The following is a 23930-nucleotide window of genomic DNA, read 5'->3' on the forward strand; positions in this document are numbered from 1 at the left end:
CAAAGGTTCCCAGAATACAAGTTGCTACCCTCTTCCTTAATGCCGCTCTCCCCCGCTTTCAAGAGAGACTCCTTACATTATATACCTCTCTCTAAACTGATCATAACCCTACATTCGTTGATCAGCCAGGCCACCACTTGAGAGCCTGTCCCATCAGCCGCATCCCCATTCCCCCTATGGGTTGCAGCACCCAAGACAGCACTGTTCAGGAGTCCTATCCTCATAAATGCGGCCAGGACGTTAGTTGAGAGCATTCAATGTGGAGGTGACAGCTCGCCTAAGACTTGCTCCTTCACCGTGCTCCCATCGCCGACGCATGGCACCTGCCCCTCTCCTCCTCGGATGTTCAAGAAGATCCCCCTTTGATGGAGTGGTGCTTGTGTACTTCCGAGGTCTCGGATGTCCGAGGGCGGGGTCATCCTCGGATATGTTCCTTGGGGGCTGGACATCGCGCTTTCATCCTCGGACCCCACATGCATCCTCGGCGCGGGCCTTTAGGCCTAGCTTGAGGTGGGCCGAGGCTACCTAATTTTCTGGCCCCACAATAGCCCCTCAAAATCTTGCTGCACGCATCCTTGGGCGGAGAGAAGGATTCTGACATCCTCAGCCCTACTCCGTGCTTAGTCGAGCCTTACCCCCCGTCAGCACTGGGGTCTATTCATCTGCCCAAGGCGCGTTGCTGACATTTCGTAGCGCGTAACGTGCCCCTCATTAAATTCAGGCGGCTCTGTGCTCCCCACATTCAACGAGGCGTTACCAATCTAATGGTGGAGGTTTGTCTCGCATTTATGGGCGGGAAAACCCGCATGGTTCTTCGATTTAGGGTATAAATACCCATTCGAATTGCTTCTTCCTGTTTCCTATTTGCAATCAAGAATTCTCGCGCGTCCCTCCTAAGTTCAACCACACTCTCACTTAGATCTCTAGCACAAAAAGCCTGTCCGAGGAGCTCCTCCTCTTTCAGTAAGTCGCTCTATCCCTTTATGAGCTCTCTTCCTCTTCACCCCTTCTTCTCCTTCGCCTGTTCTTTCTTAGTTCCTTTAAGCGTCAATTGGGATGGGTAGGCTTAAGAAATACATCTACACTGAGGAGGCGATGGAGAAATTCATCGCCGACTATGAGATTCCTAGCAATATAGGTCTGAGGTACTGTGAGGATGGGGATTGGCTCTTACAAAGACAGGAGGGCGAAGTGGTGATTCCCATTATCGCCTTCCTTGAAGGGGGGATGAGGATCCCCATGGGGCCGATGATGAGGGGCTACCTCACGCACTTCCGGTTAGCCCCCACCCAGTGTGCAATAAATGTCTTTAGGATTTTGGGCTGTGTGGTCGCCCTGAACGAGAAGATGGGGCTAAGGTTGACCCACCATGACGTGAACTGGTGCTACAACCTTCAGCTCCTTAAGGGCAAGTCCTATTACCTGAAGACAATGGATGACAGGGTACGGCTCATCCAGTGCCTCCCTGAGTCTAGCAAGGGGCTGAACGAGGATTTCCTTATCGTGTCCAGGGAGTGGCACGATGGCCTTCACTGCCCAACAACGGAGGGAATACCAGGTGGGGCAGTGGGAGTAGGAGGGGGTTCAAGTTCTCTTGTCTTTTTCCTCCTTTTTTTTTTTTTTTTTTTTTTTATGTAATGTGGCTCTTACCATGCAACTTCTATGGATTTATCATTGTAATGAGAGTTTAATTTCCCTTTTTATCTATTTTGGTTGCTTATTTGCTTGCATGCTATCTGCTTCCTCTCTTTTCTTTTTATTTGCATGATTTTAACTTGAATTGTATCTTGGCCAATCACATCAGTAACAATGATAATGGGAAGGAATGTATGCGTGGGTAGTCCCCTTATGTCTCAAGGGCTAGGTAGGGTTTTGATCCTTCCTAACTTAGGATATTTTGAAGTGGTTAGTTTCCCCATAGGCTTAAGTCCGAGGACCATGCAATGCCTTGGTTCTGTCTAACACTTAGGATATTCTGAAGTAGTTAGTTTCCCCATAGGCTTGAGTCCGAGGACCATGCAATGCCTTGGTTCTGTCTAACACNGGAGTATGACATTAGATAATTGATTGATCTTTCATGAGCTGTACTTCAAAATTGATTTACAATTTATGTTGACAACTAGCATGTTAGTCTTGATGATCCCATCACGATGTTTTACAAGCTTATATATTTTTTCCTTTGACACCAGGTTAGCTATCCACGAAAATGTTCCACAAGGGTAGACCCAGGTCTTGAAGCCTGTAACAAAATAAGAATACCTAATTGGTGATCATCAATATTTCTTAAGAATCTGATGTGCTAAAATCCTAACCCAAATGATAAGATCAAATGGTTATAAGTTTGATTCTATTTTCTAAGCAGTCAATGATATACACAGACATGACCTCGCATGTATATATATTGGTTAGAACTTTTTTTTTTTTTTTTTTTTTTTGAGGAACTAATATCCTAACTTTTATCTTGGACCTCCATAATAACATGCCTACTATAAGTAGGGAAAGGGGGTTTAGTGTACTAACTTAAACAAGGTTCGCTGCAACAATCGAAAAGATCAGTTTGCCATTGACTTTGATCTTCTGGCTTCAACCCAATGTCCCCATAGTTGGAGTTGACATTGGATATCTACCTGTGGCAATATTTCATAAAGCTTGTTAATTTGGTTAAGGTTGTGTTTGTATAAGCTGTTGGGAAACTGTATTTTGAGTTTAAAATGAGCATTTCTACAAAAGCTATGCCGAGCTATATTTGCAAAACAAAATTTTGAGTTTTAAAAACACTCTTTTAATCTTCTAAAATGTTCAACCAAACAGATCCTAAGACTTGAAAGAGACTACGATATCAAGTCTCACTACTAATCACTCATATCTTTTGCTTACCCTAATATCACATAAGTTGGTTCATTGGCAAGAAGTTTCGAGATCTTCTTAAAAGTAGCACATTCACAACATTTTCCATTACATCAATAAGGTGTTCACTAGGTATTTATGGGACTTTATTTGTTCATGATTGCTGCAATTCAATGTTTAATTTGTCTTTCTCCTTATGGAGTGCTTCATGAAATTTCAAGTAAGGATACCTACGAGACAATGACTTCTCCAATATACAGGGGAAAATGGGTTTTTGCCCTTATTTAAAAAAAAAAAATCTAGCACAATGTCTTTGTTTTGAAATTATTAAGCACCATGTCTTTGTTTTCGAAACTCAATTTTAACACAATTGAGTTCTATATAAAACTCGATATTCTCAAAATTGAGTTATATGTAAATTTTTAATTGAAACTTGACTTTAGCAAAGTTGAGTTTCACTTTTAAAAAAAAAAAAATAAAAAATAAAGTGGTAAAATATACATAGAATTCAACATTGTTAATGTCGAGTTCCACCTATAACTTGATTTTTTTTTTTTTTTTAAATTGAGTTTCAAAACAAAGATACAGTGCTTAATAATTTCAAAATAGCATTGTGCTAGATTTTTTACAAAATAAGAGCAAAAGCCCATTTTTCCCATCCAATAGATCAGCATATTTCTTTGTCCCATCAGGTTTGAGTATAACATTTTGGGCCTCCGTATCATTTTCTTCGAGGGTGTATTTATTTCCTTTAATCCTCCTCAACTGCATGCAATCCTTCCTTTAAATTATGTGTTCACTGTTACAAGTTACAACATTAATTGATTAGCTACTGATTAATTCACGTAGAATGGATCAAATGCTTGATAAAAGACTTGGCCCACATTTCAATTCCAAATTTTCATGGACCCAGCATAGAGCCTTCTTTTTTTCTTTTTTTTTTTTCTTTTTTTTTTTTTTTTTTTATAACTTTTAAATATAAATTTACAAAAAACTATATATTATGATAAACACTATACAAATATGATACCAGAAATAAGCCATTTTTAAACCTATCAATTCTTTTGATAAAATAAATCTAACAAAGCTTTGGTCCCAACTCCCAAGTACTAATGAAAATCTAAGCTTTGGTTCATTTGTTACATCTTAGCATAATCAGTAATGTTTTTTACACAAAAAAAATTTAAAAATATTTTTCATACTAATTGAGTTGGCAAACTTTTATTAGTTTTTATCTAAATTCATCATTGATATCACTTTCTTACCTCCTACTAATAATCTAGCACATCAATAAACAAATAATTTGACAAATTTTTTGTACGGTATTACTTTCTCTATCTTAAATCTTAATGCATAAGGTTTCAAAAACCGTCCTCTCCAAGGTCTTCCAGGAGTCTAGGCTCGCCTTTTCCAAAAGAAAAGGTGAAAAGTTCTGAGAAATCTATGCCTGCTACTTGCCAAACAAAAATTAGAACCAAAAGAAATAATAAAAAGAAAAAGAGTCAAATCACATTCACACCGATATTAATTTGACAGTGTTCCTCATTTCATATCATCTTGACTAAAATATTCATGGAATTAAGTAGGAGTGTAGAACCTTTCTTCTTCTTCCTTCTCTCTTATTTATTTTAATTTTAATTTTAATTTTAATTTTTTATTTATAATTTTAATTTTATTTTGGTACAATTAAGTGGGGTCTTGTTTTCTATAATACGGCTCACTTGATAATAGTAACAATTATAACTAAAAAGTTAACTGATTCCTCGATGACATTGGTTTATAAATTATTTTTAAAAAATTATTATAAAAAAATAAATAAAATTTTATATTTCTCATTAAAATAGTATTAAATTTTTTTTTTTAAATAGTTCATTAATAAGAGCATTTGCATTAATTTATGTAAATTTTTCATCTATTTTAGCATAAGAACCTTCTTATTCTATTTTACATACTCATTTTTCAAAATACTCTGTATACAATTATTCATATTACACTACATTTAATTAAAATATAAAATTTTCTTGATTTTTTAATTGTTTATTTTTTTTTCATATACAATAACCACCGTTCACTCTCTTCTTTTAACCTCGAGATACGTAAAAAATAAAAAACTAAATGCAAAATGAATAGTGTCATTATAAATTTAAACGGTTAATGTAGCAAATTTGTAAATTTACACAATTATATACTGTGGGAGGAAACTTAGTATCTTCTCCAATCATGTATTGTTCGCTTTGGGATGGACAGGATCGACCCTTGCTCCCATCCACACGAATTTGCTCAATCTCACATCGGGGAGAGATGCCTCCTACTCTTACCTTATAAGCTTTGAGCCTAATGAAGAGTGTACTGTAGTGTGTGTGATCACTGTTTTTTGATGTGTTAATAGCTGTGTATTGTTAAGTAATGATTAATTTTACTAAAAAAAAAAAATGTAATGATTAATGAATTTAACTACATTACTTATGTTTCTCTCAACTTCTATTTATAATATTAAAAAAAAAATCTTTTATTATAAATTTTTTATAAGAACCTTTTATTATAATTGATGTACCTATCAAATTACCTTTATTGTTATGTGTAAGGACCAATTTGAATTGAGTGTTGGGTTTTCAGCCCAATAAGCCCAAACAATAAATTTATAGAGTATGGGCTCAAGAACTAGTACTGTTTTTCAGGAAGGGTTCTACTCATCAAGTAATAAGGGATACTATTGATTCGCTCTATGAGGAAAAACTTCCTCGGCCCTCTTTCAATTGGTCTGTTCTTCTCTCTCTCTTTTTCCTTTTTCTTTTTCTGGTCAGAAGTCCCTTCTCTTTTCTTCGTTTCTACATTATATACTTCGTTTCTTTTCTTGTTTCCTTTGTACACGTGTAGTTCTTATCCTGGGAGCTCCTTTCTGTCCCATCTAGTCCCTACCGGAACTTTCAGCTTAGTGGTCATAAAGCTGCTTAGTTACTATTCAGGTATCACCTCCACATTAATGCGGCCAGAGTGTTAGGTGGACAGCATTTAATGAGGAGGTGATAGACTTTAGAAGATATTTTCTACCTTCTCCGACGCCTCTTTAAGTATATCCAACTTCCAATTCAGCTACAACCTGGCAAAATCTTTCAGTCAGTACGAAGGTTACCTTCACCTCGGACTTTGGCGTCCTCGGACGTGTGCTATACCACTGTATATAACACCTGTTTATACCTTTCATATCACCTATTTGACGTGAATAAAACTTCTTTAGGATGTCCTCGGACAACTGCGTGTTCTCGGATCGGGCCTTTGGGCCCTGAGCCCAATTCTGAGGGCTACTATACCTTTTTTAGGTAACAGGCCCCACAATAGCCCCTCAAAATCTCGTTTTTTGCCATCTCGGAAAAAAGGAGATTTTGATATCCAGCCCCCACTTTCAGAATGTCTTTTTGTTTGCCCAAGGCGCGCTCCTGACGCTTCGGCGTCATGGGCACGCATTATTAAATGGTAACTGCTCTGCTGTCTCACACGTTCAACGACCTGATGCAAACAACGGTGGGGATACTTTGCATTTATGGGCGGGGCTTTTCCCGCTCTTTTTTCTGTGCCCTCGTAAAGTGCCTTTCAAATCAAATCTTTCTTCAGTTACAAATTACTCTCTCTCAGCGCGTATTCATTGAATCTGTCTTTCTCTCATTATTCTACACTCTCATAAATACCAAGAGTCCGTCCGAGGAGCTCATTTTCCACACCTGTAAGTTTCTTTACCTTTCTCTACTTTTTCATTTTCTGTATTAATTTTTCTATTGCTAGAAGATGGGTAGATTTAAGTATCTGGTCGATTCCGAGGAGCAAATGGAATCATTTAGGGCTAAGTACAAGATTCCCTCGACAGTGGGTATGAGATACGCTCCTCCCAAGTCTGGCCGCGCGATAGAAAAACGGGGGAGGTAGTCATTCCCATGGTAGCATTTGTCGAAGGGGGGATGACTATCCCAATGGGTAATTTGACGAGAGATTACCTTAGGTTTTTCACGTTATCTCCCACACAGTGCGCCTCGAATATGTTTAGGGTGCTTGGGAGTATAGAGGCTTTAAATGTCTTATACAACTTAGGTCTAACGCACCATGATGTGAATTGGGTATACAGCCTCAATCATTTGAGGGGTCAGGGGTATTACCTTAAGTCTAGGTACCCTGCGGTAAGACTAATTCAGTGCCTCCCTACCTCGAACAAGGGTTTTAAAGACGACTTCCTTATTCTTTCCGGGGAATGGCACGAGGTTCGCCTTGCCCAACTGAAGAAGGACAACCAGGTGGAGTTCCCAGGATATACGTCCTTGATAAGTCAAATTAATTTTTAATTAATTTAATTTCTTAAATTTTTTTTTTTTTTTTTTATGGCGCAGTTTTCATTTCTAATGGAATTTTATGTTTTAACTACTCTGCAGACAAGCGCGCAACTAGGCGTCGTCTCAGGTTGATCAACAGGGAGAGCCTAGATAGAATTCTGCGGTCCGAGGTATTCGTGAATCCCTCTGACGGCCAACTACGAGCCGCACACCTAATACTCAAGTATACGCCTGCATCGTCCACAGCTTTCAGGCTCCCAAGTACGTAATAAAGGCAGAGGATCCTCGGCTCCGCCGTATCAGTGTACTCTTTGAGGGATTCATCGTTCCTGAGGGCGAACCTATTCCTGAAGGTGAACCCTTTACGAACCTTTGCCGGAGGCTAATCTTTCTATAGGAACTTCGTATCACGCTCCACTCCCCAAAAAGTGGGAGAAGAAGACAAAGAAAAAGAAACCACAGAAGAAGAAGGAGAAGAGGAAGAAGAAGAAGAAGAAGAAGAAATTCTTGGAGGATTTGTGGAGTTGCCCGATTCTGCCGACGAACTCGAAGTTTTTGATCGCCCCCAGTCTCCTGAAGCGAGTTCTAGGAAGATGGTCATCCAAAGGAGAAGTCAAAGGAGCTTGAAAGAAGTAATTGAGGGTCAGCCTGGCAGGGTGGTGGAGAAGCAAGTTCAAGTCCGACCTCCGTCCCTTCCACCTCCACCCCTCCAGTCTTCCCAACTGACGCTGAATGAACCCAGTGAACCGAAGAGGAGAAGAGAGCCGAGGGCAAAGAAGTGATGGGCGCTGGGCGGACTTCTACTGCCAGCGAGGATGAAGACCAAAGAGCTGCTAAGCAGCAGAAAAAAGGCCATGGAACCCAGCGAGGAGTGGATCAAACAACCACCCAGTCCTCGGATCCCGAGGTCTGGCTCCCCACCCCTACGCTCGACAAAAAGCCCATAAAAGAGGATGCTTCAATCAGGGACTTCAATGGCGGGCTCGGGTGCCGTGTTGCCTCAGCGTTAGAAGAAACACTTCTTCTTCCTAAGGATATGAATAAGCTGAGAGCACTTAAGAAGGACGAGGTCTTTCAAAATACTAAGAGATACTTGAAAAAAAAAAAAAAAAAAAAAAAAAAAAAAAAAAAAAAAAAAAAAAGAAGAAGAAGAAGAAGAAGAAGGCTCTATGCTGGGTCCATGAAAATTTGGAATTGAAATGTGGGCCAAGTCTTTTATCAAGCATTTGATCCATTCTACGTGAATTAATCAGTAGCTAATCAATTAATGTTGTAACTTGTAACAATGAACACAGAATTTAAAGGAAGGATTGCACGCATTTGAAGAGGATTAAAGGAAATAAATACAGCCTCGAAGAAAATGATATGGAGGCCCAAAATGTTATGCTCAAACCTAATGGGACAAAGAAATATGCTGATGTATTGGATGGGAAAAATGGGTTTTTGCCCTTATTTTGTAAAAAATCTAGCACAATGCTATTTTGAAATTATTAAGCACCATATCTTTATTTTAAAACTCGATTTTTTTAAAAAAAAATCAAGTTACAAGTAGAACTCGACATTAACAATGTTGAATTCTATGCATATTTTACCACTTTATTTAAAATAATAATAATAATAAGTGAAACTCAACTTTGCTAAAGTCAAGTTTCAATTAAAAATTTACATATAACTCAATTTTGAGAATATCGAGTTTTATATAGAACTCGATTGTGTTAAAATTGAGTTTCGAAAACAAAGACATGGTGCTTAATAATTTCAAAACAAGGACATTGTGCTAGATTTTTTTTTTAAATAAGGGCAAAAACCCATTTTCCCCTGTATATTGGAGAAGTCATTGTCTCGTAGGTATCTTGACTTGGAATTTCATGAAGCACTCCATAAGGAGAAAGACAAATTAAACATTGAATTGCAGCAATCATGAACAAATAAAGTCCCATAAATACCTAGTGAACACCTTATTGATGTAATGGAAAATGTTGTAAATGTGCTACTTTTAAGAAGATCTCGAAACTTCTTGCCAATGAACCAACTTATGTGATATTAGGGTAAGCAAAAGATATGAGTGAGTAGTAGTGAGACTTGATATGGTAGTCTTAGGATCTGTTTGGTTGAACGTTTTAGAAAATTAAAAGAGTGTTTTTAAAACTCAAAATTTTGTTTTGCAAATATAGCTTTGCATAGCTTTTTTAGAAATGCTCGTTTTAAACTCAAAATACAGTTTCGCAATAGCTTATACAAACACAACCTTAACCAAATTAACAAGCTTCATGAAATTCTGCCACAGGTACATATCCAATGTAAATTCCAGCCATAGGGACATTGGGTTGAAGCCAGAAGATCAAAGTCAATGGCAAACTGATCTTTTCGATTGTTGCAGTAAACCTTGTTTAAGTTAGTACACTAAACCCCCTTTCCCTACTTATAGTAGGCATGTTATTATGGAGGTCCAAGATAAAAGTTAGGATATAAGTTCCTCAAAAAAAAAAAAAAAAAAAAGTTCTAACCAATATATATACATGCGAGGTCATGTCTGTGTATATCATTGTCAAGATAAAAGTTAGGATATTAGTTCCTCAAAAAAAAAAAAAAAAAAAAAAAGTTCTAACCAATATATATACATGCGAGGTCATGTCTGTGTATATCATTGACTGCTTAGAAAATAGAATCAAACTTATAACCATTTGATCTTATCATTTGGGTTAGGATTTTAGCACATCAGATTCTTAAGAAATATTGATGATCACCAATTAGGTATTCTTATTTTGTTACAGGCTTCAAGACCTGGGTCTACCCTTGTGGAACATTTTCGTGGATAGCTAACCTGGTGTCAAAGGAAAAAATATATAAGCTTGTAAAACATCGTGATGGGATCATCAAGACTAACATGCTAGTTGTCAACATAAATTGTAAATCAATTTTGAAGTACAGCTCATGAAAGATCAATCAATTATCTAATGTCATACTCCCTCTTAATTTTGTGGTTGATGCTGCTACACCCGTTGCATGAGAAGGAAATTAAGGGAAATTTTTAACATAGAGGTACTTCCTTGGCCATCAAAGAAGTGCTTTACTATGCAGGACAAAACATTAGCTTCATATTATCTTTGTTTTGTTTGGTAGGGAGGTTCATGTGATGACTTCTCTCCCTCATCTCATGTGTTGCTGCTGCGCACTAGTTCAAGAGTGGCAAGCTCAACAGGGTTCGATGGTAGCTGTGCAGTACAACAATTGACTACATGTTCTGAACTCTCTTGTTACTTGTACATAGGGAGTTTCTTTCTCAGCTAATAGAGCACCAGAACACAATTTGTGGAAAATGAGGTTTTTAATAAACTCATAAGATATTTCCATGTCCCACAACCCAGCTAATCAAATTGGCTTTATCCATTTACACAAGTTAGGCTAGTGATAAGTAAGGAACTACTTGAACAATCTATCATTGACTCAGAAGATAAATGACCCAATATTTAAAATCCTACTTCTGAACTTAATTTACTTAATGCGTTTTCCATTTCTAATAAACCAAGTTAATTCGCGCTTGACTAGAGCAAAAATAGATTTTGCTCAAGATTTCTCTTTGCATTGTTTAAGAGGGCTTTCTACAACTTTTAACTTTAAATTCAACCCTACGCAGGTTGCCAAAGAAGAAAGATGATTCCTCCACCATACCAATTCATGAAGCCCTGAATCCCCTATATGATGGCTCTATAAATTCGACTTGCGTACCAGTTGTAGGTATATGGCATATACATGTATTGAAAGTGAGATTTGTATGGCATTATGGAAAAGGTAGTTTAGAAGTATGCATCAACCCATCCAGGCTAAATGAATATTACATTGCAAAAATATAACATGATCATTTAGAGCTTATATCATGACTGAGATAATTGATCATAACAACAGCAGCGGCAGCGATGTCGTCGTTTTGCCAAGGCGGAGGCGGAGATGACAGAAGTGAGGATTGAAGAGCTGACGTGGCGGTGGAGGTGGTGGAAGTAGAGGAGAAGGTAAGGATTTGATTTGGTGTTGGTGAAGATGAGGAATGCGAGCGGCGGAGTAGTACTGAAAGGGTCAATATAAATGGGAATTTTCTTTCTTTGATTAGGTTTGGGACTGTGATAGCCATTGTAGAGCAATAGAGAAAGTGTGTGAGAGAGATACAAAGAGAGTTTAAGAAGTTAAAAGAAAGGTGCAAGATCTGAGTGAGATTTGGAATGTCGTTACCTGGGGATGGTGGAAGTAACAGAATGTAAGAAAATAGGGAGGCTTTGTAGTTTGTTCTCTAATTTAGCGATTAAAATACTAGTGTTCCGCAAAGCTTTGACCTCTGACTTCTGAGAGAGGCGCTTTCGTGGTTTCGTCCGTAACTATGTATTCCACACATGGTCCCTTCGTGAGTCTCTGTTGGATTGTTTAGAAGAACATGTACAACTTGAATTGGGTTGGTTCTAAATTTAAAATAAAACTAGTCGCTAATCCGTGCGATGCAAATACAATATATAACATGTACCACAATATATAATATTATATGATACATTAGGAAGAAATACAATTCATTGAACAAACCTCCAAAAAAAATCTATAATTAAATAGAAAATTAAATTATTTTAGTAATACAAAACTATTCACTCGCTAAAAACCAATTTGAAAACCTTTTTCAAAACCCAAGTGCCTTTTGATAGAAAACACCATACAAACATATAAAGAAAATTTGAACAATGGTTTTAATGAATTTAATTAAGAAAATTTTATTTGTTGAAAGTTGATAGAATCATAGAAGTACAATTGTAAGTGAGAGTCTTAAAAATTGTTCAAAGTTGTACATATGCAAATAACCAAATAAGCTAACGGTCATTAACTACTAATTATTAAATGTTTGTCAGTGACAAATTTTTTTGGAATCAAGTAATTTGTAAACACCACATTTATGAAAGTAAAAAGACTAAGAATAAAGTACCAATAATGAGTAGCCACAGGTTTTTTATAAATTCAAATCAAAGATATTATAATCTTTTTTTTCTTTTTTTTTTCTTTTTTTTGGCTAAATAACATAGATGTTGCAATCTTTACCTTCAAAAAATATCAATTGCTATATAAGTTTCATCATCGATGACACTGGAATTTCTCTCTGTTTATATCTTTTCAAAAAGTTATTTCCCCACAACAGGCATATCTAGTAAATCAAAATGCAATATAGAAATAAAAAGTCATATCCAGGCTAAATAACCTAGAACAAATTCTAGGATAAAGCAATAAAGATTCTAGAAGTCATACATATATTGATGCATTTAGAAAAGGCAAAAGTAAACTAAGTTCTGACCAAAAAACATACAAAAACTCAATAGATTAAACAATCAATGTATAAGTTCTATTGTTTTTGTTATTCCACACATAATTAAAAAGAACAGGTTGATCAAGAGAATTTCAATGTGAGTCCAATAGCAATCATAGCTAGACCTTATTACTTGGAAGTTATTAGCTTTGCCAAGATGGACTGTTTATGGTAAACAATTGTAAGCTTCATTGGCAAAACTAATTCTTAGTTTCCATAACACTTGAAAAGGAAAATAAATAGATGTTACAATCAACAACCATAATGTCTTTATTTCATCGTTGCTCACTTGAGTTAATCACAATAATACACAACAAAGGCTTAAAACTGGTAGGTCATGGCTTGTAAAGAGAAGACTGAAACCTAATTTTTTGAAGAATATGCATGCATTGTATTAGCAAAACATAAAAAGGATATGATATCATCTTTTATCTCCACTGATCTGTATCTATATAATATATTCAAAACATAGATATCAGATGTTCAACTTGTATAACAAAATGGGATAGCAGTCAAAAAAGAAGCAGCATGTTCTAGGTATTAAACAATCACAACAAAACAACAAAATAAAAGTATGGTTCAATATCAATAATTTGAATTATATTTAAGCTTTATGGTAGGCTAACGAACAAAAAGAAAAATAAAAGAAACCAAAGAGAATCCTCATATTAAAAGGCACATACCCATGCTTTGTGAAATCCAAAGGTGTAGTCCCTCTATAACGACTCTATTTCGGTTTCGCAGACTCGCCTACCATTCTACCAACCTATAAAAACAACTACCATACAAAAATTTAAAATGCAAATCCAATACTAAGTAATATTCAGTCAAGAAATCAAACTTTTTTCCAAAAACTCAGATTTAATTCACAAGAACTGCAATAGAAGTTTCAATTTTTAGGGACCTTGAGATGTGCCTTATCGGTTATGAAATCATAGTAAGGAATTACATTAAAAAATTAATGAGTAAACGAACTAACAAACCCATCAATTTTAAAAATTCTTAGGTTTATAATAGACTCTTATAATCCAAATTTGCTTTTGAAACCAACAATACTAAACTAAAAGCAATTCACACATTCATGAATTAGTAAAACTAAATAAAAGTTAAAACAGTTCACAGATATTTGATGCCATTCGTACTAAAATGGATTTAGTCAAAGAGAGAGAAAGAGAGTGACCATCTTGAAGGAGTTAGTGTTTTGAGCAATATCGTTGTTGAGGAAGAGAGTGGAGTGGAGACTGAGGACTTCAAAGTTCAGAAAGAACGGAAACTTCGACTTTGACTCTTTGTTTTCCTCGTCAACCGCTTACTCTCCCATATCCTTCACAAGCATGTAAGATGAATTAGAAAAACCTTTTCTATCATTCAAAGAATCAGAAGGGTAAGAAGGCTAAAAGCAATTCTATCCATTCATTGTATCTATTGGTTTGGGTTTAAGATAGGTAAAATTAGATTACTAAATTATAGAATGAGAGAAGGGATCTTGCCTTTGGTTTTTGGGCTTGCTTTGACAATTTGCTTGATTCTAAGGATTTCTACAAAATGAGCAAAACTTTTATGAAATTAAAGTCTCAAAATTATTATTGTAGGAAATAAAGTACAGTGGGAGGCAGAGAAAAGGAGAAGTACGTACAAAGATAGGGAGGAGAGAAGTGTTTGTGGTTTTTTTTTGGAAAGAAGAACTGCTATGAAACTTGTAAAAATTGAAACTATCCAGAGCCAGGCAAAATGTTGCGTTAATTTGCGTTTTTTTTTTTTAGTCGTGTGATATTATTTGTAGAATTTAGAAATCAAAACGTTTCACATCAGCAACCAAACGAAAAGGCACCTGTTTATAGTTAATTCTTAAAAGGTGTATTTAAAAAGTATTGAATTAAATGGTTAGTTAAAAACGTAAAATCTTGAAAAGTCACTATGTTTAGTGTTTTTAAATGTTAACATGGCTGAAATTTGTGTGTGTGTGTGTGTATAGAATTGTCATATCATATCCAATAAATGGAAGAAGTTACAACAAATAAATGATATGAGGAGGTTGTAACCTATTGGTGACTATCAGAATTCCATATAATAGTGGCATTTGAAGATCTTGGTTAACGGAGGGACACATGATAAAGTTGAAGATAAGAGTAACATTCGAATTTAAGGAGATGCTCAATAAATGTCAACCGGTAAATCTAAAAATAAAAAATAAAATAAGAAAATAAATGATGATGACTGAAATTTTTGCGTGCATGTGTGTGTGTGTATATAGAATTGTCATATCATACCCAATAAATAAAAGAAGTTACAACAAATAAAGGATGTGAGGACGTTGTAATATATTGGTGATTGTCAAAATTCTATATAATAGCGGCATTTGAAGAGTCTTGGTTAATGGAGGGACACATGATAAAGTTGAAGATATGAATAACATCCAAATTTAAGGAGATGCTCAATAAATGTCAACTGGTAAATATAAAAATAAAAAAATAAAAAAGAAAATAAATGCTAATGTGGCTTAACTGGAGCGTAGCAACAATAAATGCTACGCTTCAGCTTTTAGTAATATATAGTTTAAAAGCGGTCTGTCCAGTCTTAAATTGAAAAATTAAATCTTGTTTATTTAAACTAGGGGTAGAATAGTTTCTCCCAAAAAAAAAAAAAAACTAGGGTTAGAATCAATTTTAATGTTCTAACTTTTTCTTTATAAAAAAAAAAAATACATAAATTTTAATGAGAATTTGTACATAATTTGTACATGAAAATTTGCTAATTTAAACTTTTTTTAAGGCTTAAACGCAAAAACTGATATTTCAATTCTTAGATTTCCATATCCGCTGAATTGGCCCCTAAGAGCTAAGATTAACTTTCATTAGTTCTTATAGGGGAGAAAATCACGTTACCGATCATGTGATTAGTGACATGTATCAATTAGTGTGTTTTCTTAATGTGGGCACATGATGGCTACAATATATTTCTCTCCATTGCCAGTTAATTCACATTATTGATTACATGATGACTGTGATTTTCTCATTCATATAAACTCCAAACGTCAAATGGTATTTTTGCACTTTTTATATATAAAAAAATATATAGACTATATGCTTTTGAAATACAAAAAATTTAAGAACTTATTTTTGTATTGAATGTGCAAAGAATTAAATCTGAGAGAGAGAGGCTAGTTAACTGTGTTGACTGTGGTTAGGTGGGTTAGTTAAATGGTTATGTACATGCCCAAGACACATGTTAGCTTCATAGTTCATAAGGTGTCACTTAGTCTAGTTTGGAGAAATTCTTTCAAATTGAGTTGTAGCCAAACTTTATCCAACCAAACATTAATACAAACAAGTAACAATTAAGGTTATAACTTGGTCCTACTTTATTTCAATTTAGGTTAAATATCAATCATCTTAATCATGTGATGTAATATAGGACACTATTGCTAACACATCAACCAAGTAACAATTTAACAATAGAATATATTAAAGATACTACTATTTTACTACAAAAATTTACAAAGCATAATATTAAAGATAATTTTTAGGTTACATCAAGCATAGTGAAAACAAAATTATTAATTTTATATTTTATATTTTATATTTTTAAAAGTTGATATATTTTATATTTTATATTTTTATAAAATAAAAGTTGAGAGTTGAGTTGAGACATAAGTAAAGGAGTCAAATTTGTAGTCCCTATCATTATTCATTAATCATTACTTAACAATACACAACTATTAACACATCAAAAAGAAAGAGAAAGCAGGCATAACTTAACAAGAGGGGGGAAGGAAAAGATAAAGTAAAGACTCATATTCATTCATTCATCCCAAAAGAAAAAGAAAGAAGGAAAAGCAACAAAACACCTAAAACAAGATAGCTAGAATAACAAACAAGAACCCAATCAAGAAGTCACTTCTATAAACTCTTTCTTCTCTGTGTGGCCGTATATGATCACTTCCTATTACACCGGAGCAGAATGCTGAATTATGTACAAGAAACACCATCATCAGGAGTAGATGCTTTAGGCCTAAGCAATATGATCGTATCATCAGCTCAAAACCACCACACACCGCAAGAACTGCGACCAACTAGCGGAGCACGTGAGGCTGATAGGGAACCTGTTGGAGAAGCTGAAATCAACGGACCTGATGAACTTGCCGGCGACGAAGGAACCGTTGGATGGTTTGGAAGAGGCACTGAGGAAAGCACTTGAGTTGGTGGAAAGTTGCAGAGAGAAGAGCTACCTTTACATGCTTGCCATGGGTTGGAACGTAGTGTATCAGTTCCGCCAAGTCCAAGCTGATATTGATCGCTATCTTCGTCTCGTGCCGTTGATTTCTTTGGTCCAAGAGTTTCGCATGCAGGTAATAATCAACGAAAATTATTATGTGCTTTTTTTTTGGGGGGGGGGGGGGGGGGGGGTGTTTCTTACGTTAAAACATATTTTTCATCTATAAACGTTAGTCAAAATTTGATTTTTCATTATTCAAATTTTAAAAGTTATAAATTCTCAAAATATTAAGAATAGTAATTTGACATTTTATTTACATGACATTAAAAAATTGGAATTTTGCATTAAAAAAAAAAAGATTTCGAATTTTAATGTGGTACGATAAAAAAAGTTTATGTGACTTGAAGACATTAGATAAATGGAAAAACGTTTTTTTTTTTTTGTAAAAATAAAATTTTAATTTTAAATTAAGGATTAAAAACGAACTAAATTTTGTAGAAAAAAAATAATTTATCATTTAATTTATTTAAAGAAGAAAAGGGTCTTACACTCCTAATTAATTCCATGAATATTCTAATAAGAAGGTATGAAACGAGGAATATTTGTCAACTTATGGAAATTTGTCAATTTATGAAACGAGGAATATTTGTCAATTTATTCGGTGATTGGCTCTTTTTCTTTTTCTTTCTTTTGGTTATGCTTCTCGTTTCGAAAGTAGCGGACATTCATTTCTCAAACTTTCACTTTTTCTTTTGGAAAGGCAAACCTAGAAGTCTCTGGAGAGTAGAGAGTTTTTGGTCTTTTACATGTTAAGATAATATGGGAACAAATGAACTAAAGCTTAGATTTTCATTACTACTTGGAATTTAAGCTCCAGTAGATGTATTTCATATAAAGAAGAAATTGGAGGACTCTTATAACAACTAGTAAGGAAAAGGGACTTAAGGAAACTAATTCACTTCACTAGTCTCCTATAGATGTTGCATTAATCTATATAATATCTAAAAGCTACAGTGTAACATTTATTATTGCTATGTTCTTATTTAGCCATATCAACGTAGTATTTCAGTCAATTCGAGACTATTTCAGTCCATTCGGTCTGGTTGGGTTCACTAGTCAACTTCGGTCCATTTCGTGTATTTCGGTCTGTTTCAGTCTATTTGGTCTATTTCGGTCTATTCAATCTACTTCGGTTATTTCGGTCCATTTGTGTTTACTTCAGTAAATTTCGGTCCATTTCCACTTTGGTCCATTTCGGTCCACTACTGTCCAATATTTGGTCTATTTAGATCCACTTCAGTCCATTTCAATCTATTCGGTCCACTTCAATGATATTTTGAGAAGAGAAGTTTGTGTAAAAAGAGCAATTGCTTGACATTTTTTTAAAAGAAGAAACTTCATTGACAATTATGCTACATTCTCAGCGTAATGTTGATAGGATCTTAATAACATTAAATTTTTTTTTATGTTATTAAATTCTTGTATTTTTTTTTTTCAAATATAAGTTATGGATACTTATATCTGCTTCCTGTTTATGCCATTTAAGATGTATAAAGGATGAACCATTTGTAAATTGTAAGTAGTACTAAAAACAAATTCCAATCATACATTACATTATTTACAAAATATCTTGTCTTATATAATAATTGAAAGTAAAATATATTATGTTTCGTCAAAAAAAACATATATAATTTAACACTTCTAATTCAAATAAAAAATATAAATAGCTTAATTTTAAAATTTTAATATATTGTATCAACTATAATTTTTTTTTAAAATAATCATATTATTTTAAGAAGAGTTTGAGACTGACACTTATAAGTCTCATCTATCTATTATTTTCATTATTTATTTAATAAAATAAATAAATTGTGAAATTTTTTTTGCTAATCATGTGGTTTTGCGACTAGTCTTTATATATAACTAGTTTATAATTTTATGCATATGCATGAATATACTTAAAGATATACAATAAGATGCATAATATAATTTCTATATATATATATATATATTATTTTGTTAACTCTTTAAAAAAATTTGTAACGATATTATTAGGTATAAAATGTAAATTGTCCATGTTTTTTTTTTTTTAAATTATTGTGAAGCACTTTTTTTTTTTTACGATTCATTTATTCTAGACTTTTTTTTTTTTTTTACTTAATAACTCACTTGGATAAATATTTATGATGTTGTCGCACATTTTATTTTAAAATTAAGAAATAAAACTCTTTAAGAATAAATAATTTAGGATACATGGCGCAAAATTGGAACTCTAATTTGGAATTTTAATTTGAGTTTCTTTCAGTTTCACCTATTATTATATACTAGCTTGTAACCCTATGCATATGCATGGATATACTTAAAAATATACAATAAAATGAATAATATAATTCATATATATATATATATATAAAATTTAAATACAATAAGTTGTTAACTCTTTAAAAAAAATTAAGGATATTATTATGTATAAAATGTAAATTGTCCTTTTTTTTCTAAATTATTGTGAAGCACTTTTTTTTTTTTTTTAATGATTCATTTATTCTAGACTCTTTAGATTTTGTACTTTTTTTTTTTTTTTTAAGAATGATTAGATTTTGTACTTAATAACTCATTTGGATGAATATTTATGATGTGGTCTCACATTTGATTCTAAAATTAAGAAATAAAACTCTTTAAGAATAAATAATTTAGGACACATGGCGCAAAATTGGAACTCTAATTTGGAATTCTAATTTGAGTTTTTCTCAGCTTCAGCTATTATTTATATCTATATATCTATATATATAATAATAGGTGAAACTGAAAGAAATTCAAATTAAAATTCCAAATTAAGTTCCAATTTTGCAACACATGTTCTAAATTATTTATTCTTAAAGAGTTTCATTTCTTAATTTTAGAATCAAATGTGGGACCACATTATAAATATTCATCCAAGTGAGTTATTAAGTACAAAAATCAAATAGTCTAGAATAAATGAATTGTTAAAAAAAAAATGTGCTTCACAATAATTTTAAAAATATATATATATATATGGACAATTTACATTTTATACCTAATAATATCCTTACAAAATTTTTTAAAGAGGGAAAAAAATATATAAAAATGACTATTAATAGTATTTAAATTATATATAGGAATTATATTATGCATCTTATTGTATATTTTTAAGTGTATCCATGCATATGCATGAGTTTACAAGCTAGTTTACATATAAAAGTAGAAATGAGACAACTCTTATTGAGTAACAAGGATTGTTATATCTATTGAATTATAAAAAAAAATAAACTTTTTGTCTCTCCCATTGGGTCCATGAAAATTTGGAAATCAAATAGGGGATAATTCTTTATCAAGCATTTGATTCATTCTATGCAGATTAATCAGTAGCTAACCAATTAGTGTTGCAACAATGAACTCAGAATATAAAGGAAGGATTGCAGGCGATTGAAGAAGATCAAAGGGAATACACCCTCGAAGAAGAAGATATGGAAGCCCAAAATATTATAATCAAACCTGATCGGACAAAGAGAGATGCTGATGTATTGGAGAAGTCGTTGTCTCGTAGGTATCCTGACTTGGAATTTCATGAAGCACTCCATGAAGAGAAAGACAAATTAAACATTGAATTGCAGCAATCACAAACAAATAATGACCACGATCAATGCCGGGTGATTGAACACCTTATTGATGTAACGGAAAATGTTGTAAATGTGCTACCTGGTAAGAAGATCACAAAACTTCTTGCCAATGAACCAACTTATGTGATATCAGGGTAAGTGAAAGGCATGAGTGAGTAGTAGTGAGACTTGTTATTATTTATTTTTATTTTTATTTTTTTTGTTATGGTAACCTCTTTAAGTCTTAGCCAAATTATCAAGAAGCCTCATGAAATTATGCTACAGGTATGTATCCAATGTAAATTCCAGCCATGGAGACCCTGGATTAAAGCCAGAAGATCAAAGTCAATGGCAAACTGATCTTTTCGATTGTTGCAACGAACCTTTTATAAGTTAGTACACTAAACCCCTTTTTTTGCCTGATTAGAGTAGACATTGCATGATGGTCCATGAACATATTACATGTTACTATTTTGGAGATCCAAGATGAGAGTTGGGATCTAGCCAATATATACACATGCGAGATCATGTTTGTATATATATTATCATGCGGGCTAGGATTTTAGCACATTAGATTCTTAAGAAATATTTAAGATCAACAATTAGGTTTTCCTATTTTGTTACAGGCTTCAAGACCTTCTTCTATCCTTGTGGAACATTTTCAAGGATAGCTAACTTGGTGTCAAAGGGAAAAATATGTAAGCTTGTAAAACATTGCAATGGTATTATCATAACTTCATAACTAATGTGCTAGTTGTAAAAATGAAATGTACAACCATTCTTGAGTACAGCTCGTGAACGCGCAATCAACGATCTAATGTCATACTCACTCTTCTGTGGTTGTTGCTGCTACTCCTGTTGCATAAGAAGGAAATTGAGGGAACTTTTTAAAATAGAGGTACTTCCTTGGCCATCAAAGATATGCTTTAGTATGCAGGACAAAACATTAGCTTAATATTATCTTGTTTTGTTTCGTAGGGAGGTTCATGTGATGACTTCTCAACTCATCTCATGTGTTGCTGCTGCGCACTAGTTCAAGAGTGGCGTGAGCTCGAAATTAGGGGCATTGATGGTAGGTGCAATACAATAATTGGCTACATCTTCAGAACTACTTGCATATAGGGAATTTCTTTACCAGCTAATGGAGTACCGGAAAACAATTTTGAGAAAAAAGAGGATTTTAATAAACTCAACAGATATTTCCTTGTCTCATGACCCAGATAATCAAACAGGCTTTATCCATTTGCTCTCCCATTTAAACCCATAAATTTAGGATGGCAAAACAAGTCAGGCTAGTCAAGAAAGGCCTTTTAAGGCAGTATCTATCATTAGACTCAGAAGCTAAATGACCTAATCTAAAACATATACTTCTGAGTTCTGACTTAAATCACTTCTCATTCCTCTAAACCAAGCTATTTGAGGTTGATTTAAGCAACCTACTAAACTCATTAGCCAAGTTATGCTTGAGAGTTTTTTCTACACCTTTTAACTGCAAATTCAACCCTATGCAGGTTGCCAAGGAAGAAAGATGATTCCTCCACCATACCAATTCATGAAGCCCTGAATCCCCTATATAATGGCTGTCTATCAATTCTGCTTGTGTACCAGTTGTAGTTATATGAATTATACATAAAAAGAAAGAGTGAGATCTGTATAGCATATAGGAAAAGGTAGCTTAGAAGTCATGTATCAACCCATCCAAACTAAATGAACATGACATGGCAAAATATAAAAGTTTTCGTTTAGAGCTTATATGACATGACCATGCTGATCTACAATCAAAGATGTATTATCAAATGGAGATCAGGCATAATTTTATGAATAAAAAGCCAAGGTGCGTCTTCTTTTATTTAAGAAGTGATTGCTCTGCAACATAAGATTTTCAATCACAATTTATATTGACCTACTTTTCTATGCAAATATATGTAATCTTTCTCCACAGAACATAAACTTGAAGCAATAACTACAAAATGACACCTACTTCCCTAAGTACTTATTCAAGCGAACACTGTACACAAGTAAGTGATGTTGTGTTTGGAGTATAACCTCTATGCAATCTGTATACAGATTATACAACATCACTCTCCCCACCTCCAATACTTGAGGTTTAAAACTACTGGTCAGAAACAGGGTTTAAACAAGCAAACTCAAGTCATGACAGCATTTTCTGTTTTAGAAATGGAAGCCTTCCAAAATTGAATTTGGCTAGAAGGAACAGCTGGCTGTCAATGAAAATCTTGTAAGAAGGCAATGCCAGCAACGAAAAAGAAAGTAAGAATTTCTCCTTCCTTTCTTGAAGAATTTAACAACAATTCATCTTTTTGAGAATTTAAATCACCATTCCCCAAAAGAGGAGCCAACGGAAAACCAGTGATAACTTATTTGTCATAGAAGGTTTCTACTCCAATGTTTCCAGCTTTAACTTGCAGACTTGATCATAATTGAAATTTAGAAGAGGATAAACTTTTTTTTTTTTTCCGAAAGAGGCAAACAATAAAATAAATTCTACAATCACCATATGACAAATGCTCATCTCTTTGAGTATTAGGTTTGGATTATATTAGTACCTTAAAAACTTCAAATGGACAGAAATCACCGTCACAACTCTATTCAATGAACAAAAAAATGTTAATGAGCGAACACCAGAAAGACATATTGCACACAATGACTTGTAACCATATAGGCTGATGTGGGAAAGCAAAGTAGATCATATTACAAGTGCAAATACAAGTGCATCCAGGCAAATACAAGTGCAATGTTTGCTCGTATTAAATCATAACAAGAGTGACATATGGTGGTACTTAGAAGATGATGAATCGGAAGTCTAAATGAAAGAGTTCTTTAAGAATGTGCCATATAGAAGCACCTCATGCTTTTACATATGAGATTTTTGCTTTTATATATATTGAATGATTATAAAAAGATGATATCAGAGTAATGAATATATGAACAGCATACAATGAAAAAAAAGATATAAGCGTTTGATGATGCAATTTTTTTGGATCCCAAGCTAAAAAGCTTGACTTGAGCTTGAATTGGAGCTTGATATTAAGCTTGAGCTTGACTTGATTAATTAATCAAGCCAAGCCAAGCCAAGCCAAGCCAAACTCAAGCTTTTTGGCACTCTTACGAGCTCAAGTTTAAACATTTTTTTTAGGCTTGTCTCAAGCTCAAGCCAAGTTTGAGCATTTGATTTTCATTGACGAGCTAAGCTCAAACACACACTACTCGACAAAGCTTGGCTCGTTTATAGCCTACAGCCCAACTCACTTACTCGATCGGCCTACTTATCCTCATAGAGACAATGAATTCTCCAATACACCCGCATCTTTCTTTGTCCTATAGGTTTGAGTATAACATTTTGGGCCTCCATATCATTTTCTTCGAGGGTGTATTTCCTTTAACCTTCTTCAACTGCGTGCAATCCTTCCTTTAAGTTCTGTGTTCATTGTTACAAGTTACAACACTATATAAATTATTAAAAACCATATATTTTGATAAATACTATATAAATATAATAACGGAAATAAACAATTTTCAAACATATTAAATCTTTTGATAAAATACATCTAAAAGAGCTTCAGTCCCAACTCCCAT

General features: G+C 33.9%; 1 protein-coding gene and 1 pseudogene across 1 annotated transcript; one reads left to right on the forward strand and one right to left on the reverse strand.

The window, feature by feature from the left end:
• Positions 1 to 1353: 1353 nt before the first annotated feature.
• LOC111994498 (protein MID1-COMPLEMENTING ACTIVITY 1-like) lies at positions 1354 to 23930 on the reverse strand (annotated as a pseudogene).
• Positions 16294 to 22161, forward strand: LOC111994493 (protein MID1-COMPLEMENTING ACTIVITY 1). The gene is given in 8 exon segments (XM_065777081.1): positions 16294 to 16544; positions 16546 to 16849; positions 20136 to 20488; positions 20619 to 20725; positions 20960 to 21031; positions 21125 to 21231; positions 21312 to 21405; positions 21845 to 22161. Coding segments are annotated over 8 exon segments (1173 nt in total). The 5' UTR covers positions 16294 to 16461; the 3' UTR covers positions 21898 to 22161.

This window comes from Quercus suber, unplaced genomic scaffold, assembly GCF_002906115.3.
Source record: "Quercus suber isolate HL8 unplaced genomic scaffold, Cork oak 2.0 scaffold_148, whole genome shotgun sequence".
NCBI lineage: Eukaryota > Viridiplantae > Streptophyta > Magnoliopsida > Fagales > Fagaceae > Quercus > Quercus suber.